The sequence below is a fragment of the Dipodomys merriami genome, unplaced genomic scaffold (assembly GCF_024711535.1).
Source record: "Dipodomys merriami isolate MVZ:Mamm:240054 unplaced genomic scaffold, mDipMer1.0.p SCAF_9, whole genome shotgun sequence".
NCBI lineage: Eukaryota > Metazoa > Chordata > Mammalia > Rodentia > Heteromyidae > Dipodomys > Dipodomys merriami.
The window spans coordinates 42,937,774-42,960,608 of NW_027206512.1; the positions used below are offsets into that span (position 1 = coordinate 42,937,774).

Sequence of the window (22,835 nt, forward strand, 5' to 3'; positions counted from 1 at the left end):
AGACCCTATGGTAAAGGGGAGAGAGTATTGAGATGCAAGGTTAGGTGGTTTCCCCCAACAGTCACAGTACTTGAGTGGAGGATCCAAGATTTGAACCCAGGGCTCTTTAATTCTAGAGAATATGCCTTTTTTGCTCAACATCTTGTAAAACCTGAGTTAGACTAGCCAGTACACTTAAAAGTTGTCCCATGCCAAATGGATAACACAAGAGAATTCTGTGCCATTTATCAAGATATTTTAATTTTATTTACTATCATTTCAACTCCTGAAGTCTATTTACTATCATAGGTACACACACAGCTATTCAAGCAAGAATCTCATCAACTTTCAACATTTAATACTTGTCAAAAATCCTCAAACACCTCACCCCTTATGCATATTAATTATCCTCTTGCTTTCCTAATCACTTTCCTAAAGACAGCTATCTAGGCTGGTTTCTGGTACCTTTGCACTGGATTTCATTGTAGCATTTTTATACCTATATATAATGTACTTGGATCATTCCCACACACCTCCATTACTTTCTCTTGTTCCCCTTCCTTCTTATCTCTTTCCTTTTCCCAATAAGTCTCTCTCTTCTACTTTCATGTCTTTGTTTTTGTTATTGTGCTGGTCGGTCCTGCAGCTTGAACTGCAATCCCTGAGCTTTTTTGCTGAGGGCTGGCACTCTACCACTTGAGCCACAGCTCCATTTCTGACATTTTGCTGGCTCATTGGAGATAAAGAGTCACAGACTTTCAAGCCCTACAAATCTTAGGGGATGGGTGCATGGTTTAGGTGGTGGAGTGCTTACCAAGAAAACGTAGGGCATTCATTTCTCTTGTAGCTCTAAAATTTGTAACATGGGAATATAAAAGATAACTAAACACAAACCAAATCCCTATAGCCTAAAGCAGATGAAAGTGTGTTATAACATTTCACACCATCACTAAAGTTTGCAGTAAAAAACTCAGTCCTCAGCTTCCTCATGCCAAAGGAAAAGGGGAATACAGGATCAGCAAGGTGGTTTGTTTATTCCAAATAATGAAAGATGGAGACAAAAGGCTTTTTTTTTTTTTTGGCTCACAGATGTAATAACTAAGCAGTCATTGTTTTGAAACTTTTAGAGATACTTATGTTATTGACACCAACAGATTTCAGCTAAATGCAAACAATTTCATTTGCAACTTTTGTGATGGAATTGGGAAATGACCATTTCTGGCCAGGTGCCGGTAGCTCAGACCTGTCATCCTAACTACTCAGGAGACTGAGATCTGAGGATCAAGGTTCAAAGCCAGCCTGGGGATCAAAAGTCCATGATGCTCTTATCTCCCATTAACAGCAAAAAGCCAGAAGTAGAACTGTGGCTCGAGTGGTAGAGCACTAGCCCTGAGTAAAAAAGCCAACGCCTTCATCTCAAACCCCAGTACTGGCAGGTACACACACACACACACACACACACACACACACACACACACACACACACGAATGATGCTCTAGGATCTCCTTAAATGATAACACTTTCTCCCATCATTAAAAGTGATAAAAATGAATGAATCCTTCTAATAATGAAAAGCAGCAGGAAGTAACTTTACTATAATTATCCTGAAGTAGTTGTACAAAAGGGGTTCAGTTCAACATGTCAATTTACGAGGATGCTATGTGTTAATCAGTGTCACCCCTTCCATCCGTCTCCCGTATCTGTCCCAACCAGGAAGTAGATTTGTAAGAAGCCAAATTCTGTAGTATACCAGCATACCCTACTTCACAAACTAGAGGCAAGACAGAATTAGCAATTTTGGGGTTTTTTTTTTGTTTTTAATAAAATCCATAAAATAAAACAGAGGACAACCCTACATTCCATTTCTTAGTCGCACTGGCCCTATTTCAAATGCTCAGTTGTCACCTGGGAGTGACAGCTTCTCCAGGATCAGTCACAGGGGCTTATATCGCATGGCGCAAGGCTGAAAAAAGGACATGGAATCTGGTGCCACAGCACTTTGAATCAAGTCCTCCTATAAGCTGAAACTGGCAGGGCAACCAACTCACTGTCTCTGAGTCTGTTTCCCGTGGGCAGAGTGAGACTGGTGCCATGTACCATGACCAGGTGAAGAAGAAGAAATGAGAGAATGCAGGGCACAGATCTGTGGATCAATGCTGTGTGTCATTCAGCATGGGGTTAAACTGGCTCTTTGTGGATTGATTGCAAATCCATCAATAGTTTCGTACCAGGATATTTTTTTTTTTTGCCATAAAAATGTTGCTACAGCCAGGTGCCAGTGGCTCATACCTGTAATGCTAGCTACTCAGGAGGTTAACATCTGAGAATCTCAATTGGTTTTTTTTGCTCAAGGCTAGTGCTCTACCACCTGAGCCATTGCTCCACTCCTGGCTTTTGGGAGGGTAGTTCATTGGCGCTAAGAGTCTCAAGCATTTTCCTGCCAGGGCTGGTTTTGAACCACGATCCTCAGACCTCAGCCTCCTGAGTAGCTAGCATTACAGGTGTGAGCAGGCAACTCACATCGGGGTTTTTCCTGCACAACTTGAGACCACTTCGGGGCTGCTGCGTTGGCAGAAGGGCCTTGGATCTTATTTCTCACCCCGCATCCCAGCATCCCCTTCCTTCCCAAACGCGAGTCCCTGGAGAATGTGAGTAGATACAGAAGGTGAGCCAGGTTGGGAGCGAGGCCCGAGCTCACGCGCCCTCGCCCCTCCCTCTGTCCCTCCTCTCCCCAGCCGTGGATGCCTCTGACATCATGACCGCCGAGGATTCCACCGCAGCCATGAGCAGCGACCCGGGAGCGGCCCCGGCCGCCGCAGCCGCCAGCTCCGCCAAGGTGCCGGAGGGCGTGGCGGGCGCGCCCAACGAGGCGGCCCTGCTGGCGCTGATGGATCGCACGGGCTACAGCCTGGTGCAGGAGAACGGGCAGCGCAAGTACGGGGGTCCCCCGCCGGGCTGGGAGGGCGCGCACCCCCAGCGGGGCTGCGAGGTCTTCGTGGGCAAGATCCCCCGCGACGTGTACGAGGACGAGCTGGTGCCGGTGTTCGAGTCGGTGGGGCGCATCTACGAGCTGCGGCTGATGATGGACTTTGACGGCAAGAACCGCGGCTACGCCTTCGTCATGTACTGCCACAAGCACGAGGCCAAGCGCGCCGTGCGCGAGCTCAACAACTACGAGATCCGGCCGGGCCGCCTGCTGGGCGTGTGCTGCAGCGTGGACAACTGCCGCCTCTTCATTGGCGGCATCCCCAAGATGAAGAAGCGCGAGGAGATCCTGGAGGAGATCGCCAAGGTCACGGAGGGCGTGCTGGACGTGATCGTCTACGCCAGCGCGGCCGACAAGATGAAGAACCGCGGCTTCGCCTTCGTGGAGTACGAGAGCCACCGCGCCGCCGCCATGGCGCGCCGCAAGCTCATGCCCGGCCGCATCCAGCTGTGGGGGCACCAGATCGCCGTGGACTGGGCCGAGCCCGAGATCGACGTGGACGAGGACGTCATGGAGACCGTGAAGATCCTCTACGTGCGCAACCTCATGATCGAGACCACCGAGGACACCATCAAGAAGAGCTTCGGCCAGTTCAACCCGGGCTGCGTGGAGCGCGTCAAGAAGATCCGCGACTACGCCTTCGTGCACTTCGCCAGCCGCGAGGACGCCGTGCACGCCATGAACAGCCTCAATGGCACCGAGCTGGAGGGCTCCTGCCTCGAGGTCACGCTGGCCAAGCCCGTGGACAAGGAGCAGTACTCCCGCTATCAGAAGGCGGCCAAGGGCGGCGGCGGCACGGTGGAGGCCGCGGCCGCCGCGCAGCAGCCCCCGGGCTACGTGTACTCCTGCGACCCCTACACGCTGGCCTACTACGGGTACCCCTACAACGCGCTCATCGGGCCCAACAGGGACTACTTCGTGAAAGGTTAGTGGGGACCCTTCTGGGCCGGTCTTGGGGGGCGGGGTGCAGCAGGGAGCCTGGCTGTGGGTTCCTGAGTCTTCCTTACCCCACTCAGGCCGGCTTGCTTGAGTTCTGAGCTCTCCTTGTTGGTTCAGATGAGTCACTTTTGTAGCATGGAAGGAAATGCAGATTTAAAAGAAGGCGTGTGTGTGTGTCTGTGTGTGTGTGTGTGTGCATGCGTGTGTGCATACGTGCACGTGCCGGGGCTTGAACTCAGGGCCTGCCCACGGTCTCTGAGCTTTTGTGCTAGCTCTCTACCACTTGAACCACAACTCTATTTCCAGGTTTATTTGTGGGTTTTTTGGGGTTTTTTTTTGGTGATTAGTTAGTGAGAGTCTCACAAACTTTCCTGCCCAGGCTGGCTTGAAACTATGATCCTCAGATCTCAGCCTCCTGAGTAGCTAGGATTACAGGCATGAGCCACCAGCATCTGGCTGAAATGCAGGTGTTTCTGGAGTAAGCAGCAGAGTAAAAGGTCTGCATTCTTCTTGGCAAGGCCTACCTCATCTGGAGCAGATGCCCGTCTCATGGAACTTAGCTTCACACTTCTTTCTGAAGTTAACTCTTTAAGACGTCATTGCTTACAGTCATTGATGAGGATATAATGAAATCAAGCCGGATGCTGGAAACAGATAACCCAGGGGTTATCTAGGACCTGCTCTCTCATTAACTGATTCTGTGACCTTCATTAATGTCCCTAGGCCTGTTTTCTCAAGCATAAAATGAGAATGGTAGACTAGCAGGTCCTTTTCAGGTCTAACTTTTACATTCTGAATTCCAGGAACTCACCTCGTGAGTTAGTGTCTTGTTCTAAGTAGAGAGTGCTAATGTAGGCTGAAATAGAATGTTTGAAGCATCTTCAGCAATCATTAACAATATAAGGTATAACCACCTGCCACTCAGACACAGGACGAATGAACTGTGTCCTCCATTCCCCCATACCCCGCCTTTCCAACCTGTCTCTTGCTCATCATATTTTTGTGTTGTTACTATAAGCAGGCAGCATAAGAGGCCGGGGGCGAGGTGCAGCTGGCAACAGAGCCCCAGGGCCCAGGGGCTCCTACCTTGGGGGATACTCTGCTGGCCGTGGCATTTATAGCCGATATCACGAAGGGAAAGGAAAGCAGCAAGAAAAAGGATATGAACTTGTGCCGAATCTGGAAATCTCTGCCGTCAATCCAGTTGCCATTAAGCCTGGTGCAGGTCAGTATAAACCAGAGCAAGAATGAGTCATTTGATTCAGTCGTCAACTTCAAGCCTTCCCACTTTCCCCTTCCACCCCTTCACCCCCTGATCTTTTCTGTCTACATGCATTTGAGTTTCTCTCTTGATTGGTAGCCAGGCAGGCAAAAAGAAGGTGGTCTCCAGGCTGGGAAGTTGGCTCAATGGTAGAGCGCTTGTCTTGCATGCCTCCTGAGGCCCTGGGTTCGAATCCTCAGCACCACATAAGCAAAAAGAAAAAAGCTGGAAGTGGTGCTGTGGCTCAAGAGGTAGAGCGCTAGCCTTGAGCTGAAGAGCCTGAGGGACAGCACCCAGGCCCAGAGTTCAGGCCCCACAACAGGGGCCCCGCCCAAAAAAAAATGTGGTCTCCTGGGCTTTCTTCCCTGGAATTTGGGGGATAGCTAGGTCTCACCATGTTCAAGTCCACCTGGAAGACTCTTGATCTTGTCTAAAACCCATCATCACTCAGGCGTGTTTCTCGCTCTTAACCATCAGGCCAGTTATTTTCCTGTTTTTCTTCTTTGTTTTTCCTTTGGCAGTAGTGGGGATTGAAGCAGGGCCTTGGGCATGCTCTACCACTGAGCTGTAGCCCTAGCCTTGCCCCTTCCATTAGAAACCAGAGGGTACTGCTTATTACCAGTTGGGAGAATTGTTGAGAAGTAGAAATTTCCCCCTTAAAAGCAAACAGCTCCCTTTGTCCTCTATTACCATCTGAGCAAACAAGAACACTTGGGGACAAGGCAGCAACTTTTTGCAGCAACTGTATTCTAATTCCCAGAATTCACTCCCTCTTTTGCTAGATCAGTAGATTTTAGAGTCATTCCTTCACATCTCAGACCATTTGAAACAGACCTTGAACTTGGCCTTCACTTCTAGGTTAAAAACCTGTTTGCCATTGTTAGCAACCTTTGACGTGAGTCGGGCATTCTGATCTCAACCTGCAAGATACTCAACTCCATCCTGTGAGTTGAGCACTCACTTGCTATGAGAGCAGGCAAACTTCTGAACACAAGGGAAATTCAGTTTCTGTGTTGTTAACTGGACTGATGCTTTTCCTGGCCTCACTGAGTATATGTTAAAAAGTGCTGAGACTTATTTTGATACACTTCCATGGAGGAGGAGGAGTGTACAGTTTCCTCTAGATCAAATAGAATCGTGTGTGTGTGTGTGTGTGTGTGTGTGTGTGTGTGTGTGTGTGTGTGTGTGTGTGTGTGTGTGTGTGTTTGGGGCATAGGTTCACTTTGGCCTTGCAAAACTCAAAATAAAATTCCCAGTGAAACAGCCATTTGAAGATACCCACTGATAATCAGTGATTTTTTTTTTTTTTAATCCTACCATCTCTGCAGTTAAGTGACTCCTTGTACTAGATTTCCCTTTTTTTTTTTTTTTTTTTTGGTCCAGTTGTGGGGCCTGAACTCTGGGCCTGGGCGCTGTCCCTCAGCTCTTCAGCTCAAGGCTAGCGCTCTACCACTTGAGACACAGCGCCTCTTCTGGCTTTTTTCTTTTTGCTTATGTGGTGCTGAGGAATTGAACCCAGGGCCTCAACAGTCTTTAGCTGTGTGGAGTCATGTCGTCCTAGTATAGATTCTTGTGGGTTGGCAGCCAGAACAGCACAGTTATTCAGTGCAGCTCCTGTGGCTCAAGCTTAGAACCTTCTCTGGACCCCAGTCCCGTGGCTTCTATTTCTGATCATCCAGAAAATTCGAGCTTTGTATTTAGCTTTGTATTTTAGGAGAGGCAGTAGGATAGCAGCAAAGTATTCAAGCACAAGACCAGTGGAAAATTTGGTAGGACAAACATGTGAAATATTGCTTATTGTGCGTGCGTGCACACATGCATGTGCGGTCTTGCACTTTCACTTGGCAATTTCACTCAAGGTTGGTGCTCTACTACTTGAGCCACATCTTCAGTACCAGGTCAATTTTTTTGTCAGTTATGAGTCTTAAACTTGGGGTCTAGACGCTTTCCCTGACCTCTTCTGTTCAGTGCTAGCTAGCGTTCAATTACTTGGAGCCCCAGCACCACTTCCGGTTTTCTGGTGGTTAACTGGAGATAAGAGGCTCACAGACTTTCCCATCCAGGCTGGCTTTGAACCATGATCTTCAAATCTCAGCTTCCTACCAGCTAGTATTATAGGTGTGAGCCACCAACACTCAGCCCAGATTGATATTTTTTATTGAATGACCATACTATTGTTGAACTTACATTCATTTTCCTCCTTACCTCTGATCAAGTCAATCTTTAATAGAATGAGTATACCTGCAGGTGGAGAAAAAAATTAATGAAAGAATTCTTTATGCATACATTTTATACTCTTTTTGTTAATGGTGGTATTTAAATTATTTAGTTTTCTTTTTGTTTTTCTGTTGGTACTTAGGGACTTGAACTCAGGACCTTTAGCTTCTTTGTTCTAGGCTGACACTACACCAATTGAGCCACAGCTCCGTTTTTGGCTTTTTTTATGTTTTGGTGGTTAATCTTTCCTGGCTGGTCTCACTTGGATCCTCAGATCTCAGCCTTCTGAGTAGATGTACATTGACATTCAGTAATGGTGTCTGTTCAGATCTCTGCAGGAAATCATTCCTTTGGACTTAACTCACAGGAATTATTTGAGTCGGCAGGTCCCATGGAGACTCTAGTCCCTCCCCTGCTTCACTGCTATGAGTGGATAGTAGAAAATTACAGAATGTTTCCATTTTTATTACATTTTGTTTTCTGCCATTGAATTATTAAGTTGAATTATGAAGTATGTTGGACTTCAATGGGCGAGGTGAGACAGAAAGAACGGACAGACTCTCCTTCCCCCGTGTCTGGCCAGGCCACTGGGCACAGGTCTTCTGAGTCTACTTCCTCAGTCAGAGACCCTCTGTTCCTTCATAGGACATCAAGAATAGGATTGTTGCCGGGTGCCGGTGGCTCACGCCTGTAATGCTAGCTGTTTAGGAGACTGAGATCTGAGGATCACGGTTCAAAGCCAGCATGGGTAGGAAAGTCCATGAGACTCTTATCTCTAATAAACCACTAGAAAACTGGAAGTGGTGCTATGGCTCAAGCGGTAGAGTGCTCGCCTTGAGCTGAAGAGTTCAGGGACAGTGCCCAGGTCCAGAGTTCAAGCCCCATGACTGACAAAAAGAATAGGATTGTTGAAGGGGTGACACAGATCAAGATGCATTGTATTTGCTTTGTTAACTCTCCCTTGTACAACTAATTGAGAGAGAGAGAGAGAGAGAGAGAGAGAGAGAGATTCAAAGGAGATGTTTCTATAGAAATAGCAGAAGACATTGGAGGGAAAGCTAGCTGACCTATGGGGAAACTCCATGTGCAGGTGCAGGACTGGTTCAGACTGGCACAGCCTTAGTTAGCATGGAGAGGCCCTTGATTGTAAACCTTGGATTTTAAAATACTGCAGAGCCTCCCTGATGATTGGAAGTTACGCACATGTTTTCTGTATTGCTTCTCTTGCAGTGGCCATTCCTGCCATCGGAGCCCAGTATTCCATGTTTCAGGCAGCCTCCGCCCCGAAAATGATAGAAGATGGCAAAATCCATACCATGGAGCATATGATCAGCCCCATTGCAGTGCAGCCAGACCCAGCTAGTGCTGCTGCTGCCGCCGCCGCCGCCGCCGCCGCCGCTGCTGTCATTCCTGCCGTCTCCACCCCACCACCTTTCCAGGTACAGTGGAGCCGCTCTTTATTGCCAGATTCAGAACTGTGTGCCTAACTGCCAACATTATGAGATTGGGTAGTTGGTGTGTGTGTGTGTGTGTGTGTGTGTGTGTGTGTGTGTGTGTGTGTGTGTGTGTGTGTGTGTGTGTAAAGAATATATTCGATATGTGTATGTAAGGTAGTGTATGTGTGTAAAGAACTTGCACAGATACTGATCCATGCAAGTTTACAAAATCTGCCCTCTTTCCACCAGCCATATCTCACACTGTTCCTCTCTCTCCCTAAACCAATCCCTCCTTCACTCCCTCCTTCGCCACCACTTGACTTAGAGTATAACAATACTCATGTCCTCTCTCCTGTAGAATCTCCGTTCCACTATCCTGGCAACGCCTTCCTGCCAGTTCTCCTTAGCTCCGTTACTCAGTGGCATGTGGCTGCCATGACGCTGTGTGTTGGAAGGAAGCTCAGCCAGCACAAAGGCTGTGTCTTAGTCTCTGTTGTGTCTTCAGTGTGCATCACACAGGGAGTGCTACATGTGTTTAAGTCTGTCACAAGGAATACTCTTGCCCAAGGTCTCTCTAGCCCTGAACATGCCCATTCAGGAGCTGTGCTGGGGTTCTAGAATGAGTACTTTGTCTCAGAGCCTCGCTGATTCTGGGTCAGAGCCAGGCTGTGTCACTACAAGAAAGTGCCGCTTCCTGTTCCTGCCTCCTGGGAACCCAGCGTCGACTACATTCTTCACAAAGAGCTTATCCATCCATCCACATGTCATTAAATACTCACTTTATTTTATGCCAATCCTAGGGCCTGAACTCGGGGCCTGGGTTGCTGTCCCAGAGCTGCTTTTTGCTCAAGGCTAGGTCTCTACCACTTGGGCCATAGCTCCATTTCCAGCTTTTTTTTTTTTTTTTAATTAAGTACTCTATGACTGAGAACCTCTTAAAGCACACATCAGAAATAAACAAGTCACACTTTACAAGGACAACTGAGTTTAGTTACTACTTGTAGACAATGTATATATTCATAACAACTTCTGGACATAATGCAACTCAAGTAATTTCCTATATTTTTTATTCACATAATTGTACCTTTTATAGGCTGTCTTGTGATATTTTAATAGATATGCATAATTCTTCTCTATAAATAAACTCATGATATTTGCCTTGAGTATATCATCCCAGTTCCAGTCGGGTCCAAATCTCAGACCCATTAATCACACTCAGCTTCCAGACTATTCCTGGCTCATATCTGCCTGCTATAGATGGCATCATGGAAGCTGTCATTTGTGGTCTCTGCGGATGAATTTAAACTCTAAGTACCCCTAACTCATCTGAGTACTTGAACTTGATTTCCCTGGCCTGCTAGACTTCAGCTTCTTCTGAATCCTCTGCCAAATTGCAGCAAAGAAAGGAACATTCCAATGTCACTGGTTGACAAGAAAGCGAGGAAGGAAGGAAGGAAGGAAGGAAGGAAGGAAGGAAGGAAGGAAGGAAGGAAGGGAGAGAAATAAGAGGAAGGAAGGAAAAAGAAAAGGGAGGAAGGTACTTTTCTTTTTTCTTTCACTTCCCTTTATTATTTTGTTATTTTTATTTGGCAGTACTGGAGACAAAGCTCAAGGCCTTGTACTTGATAGGCATGATTCTACCTGAGTTATGCTGCTAGCCCTATCTTTTTTTTCCAGTTGTGGGGCTTGACTCTCGGCCTGGGCACTGTCCCTCAGCTCTTCAGCTCAAAGCGAGCACTATACCACTTGAGCCACCACGCCACTTCCAGATTTCTGGTAGTTAATTGGAGATAAGGAGTCTCACAGTCATTCCTGCCTGGGCTGGCTTTGAACCACAATCCTCAGATCTCAGCCTCCTGAGTAGCTGAGTCCAAGTGTGAGCCACCGGCACCCAGCTAGCCCTGTCTTACTTAGTTTTTCAGGTAGAGGCTGAATCTTTTGCCCAAGCTGGCCTCGGACCTCAATCCTTCTGCCTGCTCCTCCTAAGTACCTAGGATTTTAGGCCTACGTCACTACATCTGGCCTAAAAAGAATACCTTTCTAAACCTCACTGGTCACTGACTCCCCAGAGTGATCTGAAGCACCTGCCTCCCTGGGGCACACCTTGCCTGGCCCGCCTCTGCCTTGCAGGTGCTCAGGGATCCTGTTTAACCATTTCATCTCCAGAATTTCACATAGCCTTTGCAAGCAATGAGGAAATATTTGCCAATGTGAGCTTAGCCACTTTGCAAACTGATGTTCCCATGTGTTCTTAATCTTCACAACAATGGGATGCAAGTAGCAAGTGATCACCATCGCGCTTTGACAAGAAGAAAACTTCAGCCCTTCCCCTCCCCAAACCCCACCTTGCATCTCATCCTAAGAGTATAATGTGCCTTAAGTCACATTTCCTCACCGGGACCCTGGCCTTCCACATATGTTCTGCAAAAGGACTAGAGAATGAGTGTGCTTGGGAATTGGATGTCTGCACATTGCACGTTGCCACCCAGCAAGCCTCAGTGTCGTCTTTCCTTGTAACACCCTGACCGTTAGCAAACACACATTGATCCTGTTTACTGGCAAATGGGACTACAGGAAGCTGGGCTGGCCAGTTGGTATTGCCACATAGCTGAGTCATGAACTGCCCTCATTTTTGTAAATCTCTTCCTGGTACTACGCTCTTGCTAAGTTGATCTCAAAGTGTTACTCAGTGGTAGAATGGCTGCTTAGCACACACAAAGGCCTGAGGTTTGTTACACAGCACAATCACACACACACATGCGCACACACACATACATATATCCACATACATACTTGATTTGCTTAATTCTTTGATCCTATGAATGTTATATATTGCCAGTACATAGCTCAGGACAGACTCCTCACATGTTACTCTCAGTATGTGCTGGTCTCTAGCAGTAATGCACAGAGTGGTACACGTAGCCCTTGTTTGGTGTTTATGACCCTTAAGGTCATGTGTCCAGGTTAAGCCACCTGTATCGGGACATGTCAAAGTCTTGTCTCTTCTGACTCAATTCTGTCCCTTACCATCCCTGAGCTATGAGCCATGATTTACTCAACCTGGTATTGGGTGAGTGGTTAAATAAACTTTTCCGTTTCCTATATTATAAATCTTGTGTTTTGAGATATAGGGAGGAAGGAGAGTCCAAATGCCAGCATTCAGTTGAGCATAGTCTATGGAACATAAGGCACACCAAGTATTTTGTTAAGTTTTAATACCAAAACATTCATTTTCTATTCAACAGCTCCCCGAACTGCTCCATGGCAAATCCTTTGAGAATTATTGGGCCTCAAGGTCTTGTCATCCTACTCCTGTCTCTCTGGAAACATTGTATACAATTTCCTGTGGGCATGGCAGGCACAAATATAGAGCACAGAGGCAGCAATCTTTACCTTGACCTTCCTCATGTAGAAACTCCTCCTTATCCTTCAAAACCCTGCGTGATGTCCCCACTTTTAGATGCTTTCTCCAATGCTCCAAGTTAATTGACTACTCTAATCTACAAATTGTGCGTATATTGTTGCCATGTGGGACACCACCTGTCACATTGGCTGGAAATACAGGGTTTACTGTGAAGAAACTGCCCCTATGGGGGGACCCACTCCACTAACATGACACAGTCCTCTTTCTGCTCTGTTTCTGAAGCATGTTCCGTCAGGCAAATATAAATTGAAGCAGTTGTCATGTATTCAGGGGGTACATATTTGTTTTATTGTTTTACTTTTTTTTTTTTTCCGGTCATGGGCCTGAGCGCTGTCCCTCAGCTCTTCAGCTCAAGGCAAGTGCTCTACCACTTGAGCCACAGCACCACTTTTGGTTTTCTGGTGATTAATTGGAGATAAGAGTCTCATGGGCTTTCCTGCCTGGGTTGGATTTGAACTGTGATCCTCAGATCTCAGCCTCCTGAGTAGCTAGGATTACAGGCGTGAGCCACCAGCATCCAGCCAGCTTTATTTTTTATTTTTTTTTTATTTCTTTTGAGACAGAGTCTTGTTATGCAGTCTAGGCTGGCTTTTAGCTAGCTCATAATCCTCATGCACCAACTTCTCAAGTCTTAGGATTACAGGCATGTACCACCATGCCTGGCTTAGTGGACATACTTTAGGAAAAACACTTTTTTTTTCTGGTGCTGGTACTGAGGCTTGGACTCAGGGACTGGGTACTGTCCCTTAGCTTTTTCTGCTCAAAACTGGTGCTCTATCACTTGAGTCATACTTCTACTTCTGGCTTGTTGTAGTTAACTGGAGATGAGAGTCTCCTGGACTTTTCTGCTTGGGTTATGATCCTCAGATCTCTGCCTCTTGACTAGCTAGGATTACAGGTGTAAACCATCGGTGCCCAACCAAACCAAACAGCAACAAAAACACTCATGTTTAATTATGTGTGGGAGCTGGGCACTGGTGGCTCACACCTATACTCCTAGCTACTCAGGAAGCTGAGATCGGAGGATCGTGGTTCAAAGCCAGCCTGGGCAAGAAAGTCTATGAGACTCTTTTTTTTTTTTTTTTTTTTCTCTTTTGTACTGGTTGTGGGGCCTGAACTCTGGGCCTGGGCACTGTCCCTCAGCTCTTCAGCTCAAGGCTAGCACTCTACCACTTGAGCCACAGCACCACTTCCGGCTTTTTCTTTTTGCTTATGTGGTGCTGAGGAATCGAACCCAGGGCCTCATGCATGCAAGGCAAGCGCTCTACCACTGAGCCACCTTCCTAGCCCCAGTCTGTGAGACTCTTATCTCCAGTTAACCACCAGAAAACTGGAAGTGGTGCTGTGGCTCAAGTGGCAGAGCACTAGCCTTGAGCCAAATTGCTGAGGGACAGCGCCCAGGCCCAGAGTTCAAGCCCCACGACCACTAAATACATAAATACATACATACATACATACATACTGTGTGGATGGTAGATTCTAACTCCCTTCTCACTGACTGAATGAGTGCAATGATGGATAGAGATTTCCAGTGTAATCCAACCTTTCCCCTTCAGCCTTCCCTGTCCGTCTCCCCTTTCATCAAGGGTCTCATTACTGAATGTGAGCGAGTGAATAAATAGAGTAGTTGTCACCTGCCCTGAGTGAGAAGTCTTGACTCTCCATCCTGCTGCTCCCAGCCCCTGGAGGATGGTTGTAAATGAATGGAGGACGGTACTCACACACAGGTTGAAGCAAGGATTCTCTTCACCTCTCCTCTCCAGGGTCGCCCCATAACTCCAGTATACACCGTGGCTCCGAATGTTCAAAGAATTCCTGCTGCCGGCATCTATGGGGCCAGTTATGTCCCATTTGCCGCCCCAGCCACAGCCACCATCGCCACACTACAGAAGAATGCAGCTGCGGCCGCGGCCGTGTATGGAGGGTACGCGGGCTACATACCTCAGGCCTTCCCCGCCGCTGCTATCCCCGTCCCCATCCACGACGTCTACCAGACATACTGAGCCTGGTGGCCCCCAGGGACAAGCCACCAAGCCACCGCTGAAGGAACGAACACTTTACTATTTATGAAGACAGAATGTGTTCCATTCATACCTACGTGGGTCCTGAGTGAAGAATGTCAAATATCACACCGGAAAACTCTCTCTATATATAAAGTTTTCACTCGGGTTTTGTTGTTGTTGTTTTTTAAAGACTTTCCAACTTAGCAGGCCTGTGTTCATACATTTCCAAGAGACTTGCAAAAAGGTTCGTGCCTTAATTCCATCTTTTTTTTTTTTTTCCCCCAAATTTGTATGACACTTGTATAGAGGTTTTCCGGGGGTGTTTGTTGTATTGTGTTGTTTTCTAAGGATATATTTTCAGTATGAAGGTTATTTTCTTAACTGTTGCACTCCAGAGATTTCTATTTTGTAGTACTTTCAATAATAATCTTATCACCTATATATTAAAAAGATTTTTAAAGCACCCTTGAGCAGCTAGGGAACTATTTTGAAAAATATATATATATATTCAATATTTAAAGATACGAACGATAGTGCTTTAAAATACTACATAAGACATTTTTTTTGAAAGTGGTACTGGAATGTGCAATTTTTAAATAAATTAAAACCTCTGCTGTATTTTTTCTGCTGGTATCAAGGGCTGGTGATGTGACAATGCCTTTATTTTTTTAGTTGAAATGAAACACTCAGCCTCTCCTTAAACCAGCATGGGAAAGACTCATCCGTGCTCTGAGTCTAACACTGGAAAGCCCTGACCTGCCATCTTTCCCCGGGGCTCATTCTCTAGGTGCCTTTCCTGCTACTAATCCCTTCCTCTCTCCTCCATCTCCCAATTCATCTCCAATGTTTCTCAAGTTTAGGACAAATAGCTAAACTCCAGTAGAGGGAAAAAAAAAAAAAAAACCTACTATCTTTTATACTTCTTCCTGGGTTTATACTGGGTCTTTTTGTTTAGTGATAAATATTTTTTGGAGGGATTTGGGAGGTTTTATCTTCTATCTGTGCTCTTTTCAATAGCAGACTACATGTAAGCACAAGGTTTTAATATGTTTGCCTAAGACATCTTTGCATAGCTATTTAATTGTCCAGTATAAAACTTTTAAGTCCCTTTCTACTGCTTTTCATTATTATTATTTTGAAGTATGAGTTTTTAGAGACAAAGAATGTATGTGCTTCTAGACAAGGCCCTAAAGACTTGTCAGCAGAAAGCCAACCCTATAGTTTGCCTTATCATGCATTATGCAAAACGTCTGTGGGTTGTCAGAGGTGCTGGAAACGTGATGTTTGTTGAACAGGGCTGTTCCTCCAGTACTGTGCACTTGGCAGTGAACTTGGACCACGCACATCCTGGAGAAGGAGAGACCTGCCAGAGTTGAAAGAAAGTTTGTAAATATCTTCTAATGCTTACTTTCAATCCTTTCACGTTGAGGAAGTTCATGGTATATAGTTCAATGCAAAACTGAAACCATTTTATTTCAATGTTATTAGTTAAGCAGATTTGTTTTATTAGGAAATATATTGTCCAGTGTTTGGTGCCTGTTTTGTCACAGGTTTTTTTGTTTCACAGAGTGAATGTAAAATACAGTCACATGTTAAGATTGTCATCTGTTTTATGAACTACATCAAGTTAACTTTTTTATTTAAAAAAGGCTTTAATCAAGAAAATGAGGTGTGCAGTAGGTAGCAGGTACACCATTGTGTTTTATGTCATGGTAGAGATCTGTGAAATATTTCTAACTCACTGGATTTTTGTGGATGGCGGAATTCTTACTTGTGGATTCATAAGAGGACCACGCCCTTAGCAAATACTTTTCGAGTATCTGTTTATTGTCTTTATTATTTAAAAAAAATAGGAGATTCCCAAATGCCTTCCATCCCTGCTCATCTCGATGAGTTTTTATATATATAAGGAATATTTATTTTTTAGCTATTCTATAAAATTATTGAGTGCCTGCTAAGGCCTTTAAACATTCCTGGTATTCCTTTCCATCCTTCTTGTATGACATGAAGTAATCGTGCAATGATTCTGATGCTCTAGCCAGAAAGCTGCATGCAAATGCAAGTGGACGGGCAAGCAAAACCTAACCAAAAAATGCCATTCGGATCCGACCCTCTTCCCTTGACTTGTGTGAAAGAAAGCAAGCATTATTCTTCCAGCAAATGATTGTTCACAGAGATTCACTGGATGAAATGCTGACCCAGTGTTCCTACTGTATTTTACATGTGCCTATAAACCATTTGCAAAAAAACAAAATAAAATAAAAGGTGTTATCTTAACCTGGCAACCACCAGGCTACCTTAAAAACAAATGTTGGTGACAGCCAGTTAAATTACCCAAAACCCTCTGTGGTCTTACCTGTTCCTGTTTGAAAAACCATTTCATGTACACACTACTGAGGTGAGTCTATAACTTGAAATGTGAACTCTTTTTTTTTTTTAGGGTTAAGAACAAACTATATAAATGTTTTTAAAAAAAGTCATAGAGTTTTATTTTCAAACATGCTCATAGTTTAGTTATCTGTAGCTGCTTTGTATTGGAAAAGCTTTTTAGATCTTGCTCCATTTACAATACATTCTAAGGATGTATGTAGTAAATAAAGCTTTCTTTAAAGCAATTTTAAGATGTGTTTTATTTTTATAAGACAGCTCTCCTCTAACACATAAACACACAAACCCCAACAAATTAGGAAAACCCTGTAGGGGGAATGAACTAAATCGACATTTTCTGTTGGAGAAATGTTCATGCTTTTGTCATATCTTTGCCAAGAAGGACTATGGAAATAGGTTGGATTGTGAATAATTGCTATGCCTTGACTTAGGCTGGGTATGGTAGAAGGTTGAATAATTGAGTCAGCTTTTGATTGGGAATAGATAAGGCAAAGCCTGTCGCTGCTGTCAGGGTGGACATTTGTTTATGATTCCAGAGCGCTAGACTCAGAAGGAGAAATGGCAGTTGGCACACTGAATTATTTAGTAATCTCATGTAAGTGCAGGAGATCTTGATATTGGTCACTTCATCAGAAACCAGGATTTTCTTTTTTCTCCTTTGCAGGTGAACAAGGTTCCCTGAATGCTTCCTTCCCTTTTTCTCATGATATCATCACCAACTTCAGACAGAATCTATCAGCAAATCCCAGCAAGCAATTAGAGAGAAAGTGACAAGTTGTCAATAGAATTGTGGTACTTCTCAAAATTGTTCCTTTGGGTTTGCCAGTAATTAATTAACAAAAAACTTGTCCCTTTGGGTTTCCAGTAATTAAGTAATTAACTTTATACCTTGATCATGACCTCCCACCTAGAATCCTAACTTCCTCTTAAACACATAAAGACCTTTCTAGAGCCAAAAGAGGCCTGGGAACTTCCCAAGGAGACCCATCATTAGGCAGTGTTCTTAAGGGCAACAGATCTTGTGGAGAAGAGTTATTAGAATTAGATGATTAGAAAGAGCTCACTGCCTTACTGTGGTCCCAAAGCTCTGCTCCACGCAGGCTTTGTTCTAGGAGCCAAAGTCTTGTTTCTCTGGCCGTTTGGAGATGACCTAGTGGAGAGCACAAAGGACCAGGCCAGGTGAGGGTGAAGGCTGAGATGATGTGGCTCACTAGGCTCTGGATGCCACATCTCAGGTGGACCACATAATAAATCATGAAGTAGTCAGATGCAGGCCTAGCTGAGGTCACACAGCTGGTGAGAACGGAGACTCCCATCTGAGTCATCAGCCTGGGGTCCCAGACTAGAATAGCACACTGACCCTGGACTTGGGTAAGCTGAATGTTTTAGGGAAAGAAAAGGAAGGCCTGTTGAGATAGCATGTGCCTATAATCCCGTATTGGAAGACTGAGGGGAGAGGATGGAAAGTTCAAGGTTTTCCTAGTCTACTTAGGTTGTTTTTGTTTTTGTTTTGTGCCAGTATGAGGCTTGAACTCAGGGCCTGGGCTCTGTCCCTGAGCTTTTTCCCCTCCAGGCTAGCACTCTATCACTATGAGCCACAGTTCTACTTCTGGCTTTTTGGTGGTTAACTGGAGATATGTGTCTCATGGACTTTCCTGCCTAAACTGGCTTTGAACTGTGATCCTCAGATCTCAGCCTTCATGTGGCTAGGATTATAGACATAAGCCACTAGTGCCCTGCTCTCTGTATTTTTCAAAAAATGTGTTCATAGTGTCAACATGTCCTTTCATGGAAATAGCCATGTCAAAACATCACACTTCTTATGACTAACCCCCCCCCCAAAAAAAAAAACCCAACTCTGATACAAAAGCAGAGTGCTTGCCTAGCATGCATGAAGCCCTGGGTTCGATTCCTTAGTACCCCATATGCAGAAAAAGCCAGAAATTGCACTGTGAGTCAAGTGGTAGAGTGTTAGCCTAGAGTAAAAGCAGCTCAGGGATAGTGCCCAGGTCCTGAGTTTAAGCCCCAGAACTGGCAAAAAGAAAAAGAAAAAAAAATGCTGCAATACCCTTCTGATTCTTCATTACAATATATAGATGCTCCTTTTTTTTAATTTCAAAACTATGTCAACACATGCAAGTACTTAGTTGAAAATCAGAAGTCAGTGTAGTCTGGTTTCTATGACCTCAACTATTACATGATACTACCTTTATTATAAAGTCTTAAGGGGCTGGGCACCAATGGCTTGTGCCTGTAATCCTTGCTACTTAGGAGACTGAGATCTGAGGATCACAGTTCGAAGCCAGCCTGGACAAGAGAGTCCCTGAGACTCATCTCCACGATGAGTCTACAAAAAAGCCAGAGGTGTCATTGTGACTCAAGTGGTAGAGCACTGGCCTTGAGCACAGAGAGGCTCAGAGACAGAGCGTAGGCCTTTGAGTTCAAGCCCCAGGACAGGCAAAAAAATTTAAAAAATCTTATGAGCACTCTGCTTTTGTATCAGAGTTGGGTTTTTTTTTTGGGGGGAGGGGGTTAGTCATAAGAAGTGTGATGTTTTGACATGGCTATTTCCATGAAAGGACATGTTGACACTATGAACATGAGATGACATTTTTCAGTTTTGTTAAGGAGCTAGAGAATAGTGTGACAGATGCTCCCCTTCATCTCGTCCTATCCCACATTTCTCATTCCTGACCCCAAATTCAAAAGTAGGGTTAGGTTCAATTTAGAAAAGACCTGGAAGCCAGCTGCAGGTGGATACAATCTTCCTCCTTCTTCTCATTAGGTTTCCATTTCTAGGTACCCAGGATCACTTTGTTTTTAAATTCTAGGCTGATATACCCAGAAAACGTGCTGACCTCAATATCTACCTCTCATAATACCAGCCTTGCTGCTTAGTCATGTGGCCTTGGGAAAGCCACCGCAACTCACAGATCTCTTAATCGCGTAGACCTCGTAATCCTGACCTCAGAAGGTCATGGTGAAAACCACATGAGGCCGTGAATTTTCAAAGGCTTGACGCATTGTGGGCACTTTCTAAAAGGTCCTTTGCTTCCCATTGAGCTCGAGCTACATGAATGCCTTCCTCTAGCTCAGATCCAGCAAATTCCATTTTAAGCTTTAGATCTGTTCTGTTTTTATTAAATCATTTATTTGGGTTTTGTTGTTAGTTTTGCGAGTGCGTGGCAAGTGCTTGATCACTAAGTTCCACCCTGACCTGAGTCCCCTCATTCACCCATGTATTAACTATACATTGGAGAGTATTGAATAATTTCTGCTCGCACAGAGGAAGATGTGAGCGAGACAGCGTCAGCATCAGCCCTATCTGTTTTCCCAGGCAGCATTTATAGCAAGGCACTGTCTTCTCCAGGCACTTATTTGGAAAGAAATGGCAGCCGTGTGCAGGATGTGTGCAGCCATGCTCAGGGTGAGGGGGCATGGGGAAGGTGGCGGAGAGGAAAGAGATGGAGTGTGTTTGGCGCTGAGGACTCAACATGGCTATAAAGCAGACTCATAAGGCTGGTTCAGTGTGGCTGTCACAGAAAACGAGTTTTGAACAAGCTGCTCAGCCCCTGATTTTTCCCCAATGCACTTGTCTCAAGGCCCCAAATTCACTGTGGAAGGAAATCTGGGTCCTATAAGGAAGTTGGGAGCCAATAATCACATGGGAAGAACCCCGGATCATTCATTCGTTCATTCATTCCTCTGACATTTCTTTGCAGATGGCGGGGCCCTCCCACATGGTTGTAGCTAAGGGCTTGTCTAAATTAGTGTGGCACTTCTAACAGGCAGCTGGCTCCCTACTTGATGTCTTTCCTGGCCCAGGCACTGGCCTGCTAAGCCTGCCCTTGCCTGGGACAGTTTACAAGGACAGCCAAGGCATTTCAGTGCCCTCTTCCTTCTGCAGGTTCAGGTTCTAGCCAGGACCCTCTATGAGGCTGCCAGGTCATCTCTATGGCCCCTAGGCCAGCTCCCCTGGAACAAGAATGAAGGCTTCAATAGGTCTCCACGTGACTGAAAGTAGAGGAGGGTCCTGAGTGAAATCTTCAGGGAAATCCTGCTTTCACCAATGGTAATATGCTTCCATGGGCTCCATTCCACACCATTAGAGCCACAACCATAAGCAACTCCAAATTCTGCATTTGCAAGGAACCAACGACCTTTCCCAAGCTAATTTTTAGCCACCCTGATTTCTTGGCTTGCTCTACTTTGTTTGTCAAAGATTTTCATTAATGATTAACCAACCACGAGGTCTGAATAGGCCTTAGTCATTCTAAGTGGGTAAGACTCCTCACTGAAGCCTACTTGTTCCTGGGATGACCTTGCTGCAGTAGTTTGCGGAGACACTTTGAGCTTTGGTATTGGGATCATATTGGGTTCTAACCATTCAAATGTGCTGAGATTTTTCCTCTCCTTGTTCAGGACCTTCAGTAACTACTGTGGTAGCACCATGGAACAATGTCAGTTCCTCACGTTCACCACCCAATTCAAATATAGCCATGGACACTTTCTCCTATGAGGAGAATAATTCTGGAAATGAAGCTTATTCTAAATATGCTTTTCTGGAGGGAAACTTTCTGAACTTGAGAAAGGCACAAATAATCTATCATTCTTCCCAGCCATTAAATACAAACCAACGTATTCAGTCAAGACTGCCCTCAGAATGGGCACTGGTGGCTCACGCCTATAATCCCAGCTACTCAGGAGACTGAGCTGAGGATCACAGTTCAAAGCCAGCCTGGGCAGGAAAGGCCCTGAGATTCTTATTTCCAATAAACCGTTCACAAAACCGCTGTGGCTCAAGTGGTAAAGCGCTAGCCTTGAGCTGAAGAGTTGAGGAACAGTGCCCAGACTCAGAGTTCAAGCCCCACAACCAAAAAAAAAAAAGACTGCCCTCAGTGAGCATTTCTTTGTCTTGTTCTTCATTTTCCTGGTTTGGGACTAAGAGGAGAATCTTAAAGGGTAGCACTCACCAGGAAATAAGACTAAATTATGGTTTGCCACTCGAATACTTCCCATATGTCCAACAATATTTCATATGAATGTTTAAAAACTTTTCATTGACAATAACATAGATATGCCACAGTGTATATAGCATGTTAATCTTGGTGAAATTCCACAAACTGAGCATATGCCTGGAGCCAGCACCCAGATGAAGAGCACGACCAGCATTCCAGAAGCTTCTCTTTGGCTCTATCCAATGACTCCCCAAGGAAAGTCCCCACCCTGACAGCATGGATTCATTTTCATGGACCATTTTTTTCAGAACTGAGGTATTTACTACTACTACGTCATTATGAATGGTATAAAAATAAAACTAGATAAAAGAGCTTTAATAACTTGTTTTAGCTCACCCACCTGGTGAGTATGTGAAAGAGGCTGGATTTGAACCTTGATCATGTAATGTCAGCATCTTTACAGGAAAAAAAAAGCAAACATGAAATAATAGTTTAAGGCTTTAATTTCAACACTCGGTACTAAATAGAGCTGGAATGGCCCAGAGTTGAAATGGAAGCTGGCCATTGAAAGTCCTTCTTTCACTTTTCAGAATGTTCTTCTGATAATACATATTCTAAACTTCACTTCCCCTTAGTTAATTCTACCATGGGCAATCACGTGGAGGAGGACATGGTTTCTTGTTTCTGGATCCTGTGATCACAAACAGCACCCTGTTTTCTCTGTGGAGCTCTGGCTACAGTACCATGCTGGTATATAAAATATTGGCTCTGGAGCCTCCTAAGTAGGTCTCCCAGTCTCCATTCTTGCTCTTCTTCCACATCCTCTACACTGGAGTCAGAGTGATCTTCTAGAATCCAATCTGAATGTCATTCATATAAAAAAAAAAAATCTTCAGGGGCAACTCACTGCTTATGGCCCAGGGGTTTAGAATTTTAGCTAACCCATACAAGACCCTTCCTAATGTGGCATCTGTGCATCTTATATCTTTCCAATCATCTACAGGCAAAACTCATACTCAGCCAATATGCAATGGTATGACCATGTTGGTCATTTACTGTTGTATCTTTCCAGTCTGACTGGAGGCTGAAACAAAAATGGAAGGAAACTGCTGAGCAACCCCTGTTTCGAACTAACTTTTGTATGGTGCAAGATATGGGCCTATTTGAAGTCTGTTTGCAGGAGCTAATCACATGGTAGTACAGACTGGTAAATTATAGAGTTTATTCTGGCTCACAGGGGTGG

The 22,835-nt window shown here is 45.0% G+C and overlaps 1 protein-coding gene across 2 annotated transcripts in view; it reads left to right on the forward strand.

Moving 5' to 3' along the window:
- Nucleotides 1-16,830, forward strand: part of Rbm47 (RNA binding motif protein 47) — a 133,987-nt gene extending 117,157 nt beyond the window's left edge. The window contains exons 5-8 of one of the 2 annotated variants that reach the window (XM_070012478.1): nucleotides 2,716-3,891; nucleotides 4,927-5,130; nucleotides 8,614-8,822; nucleotides 14,007-16,830. In XM_070012478.1, coding sequence (XP_069868579.1) covers nucleotides 2,736-3,891; nucleotides 4,927-5,130; nucleotides 8,614-8,822; nucleotides 14,007-14,246 — 1,809 coding nt within the window. In that variant the 5' untranslated portion in view covers nucleotides 2,716-2,735 and the 3' untranslated portion in view covers nucleotides 14,247-16,830. Of the gene's footprint in view, nucleotides 1-2,715; nucleotides 3,892-4,923; nucleotides 5,131-8,613; nucleotides 8,823-14,006 lie in introns of both variants that reach the window. The other variant, XM_070012477.1, reaches the window with a different exon arrangement.
- Nucleotides 16,831-22,835: the final 6,005 nt, after the last annotated feature.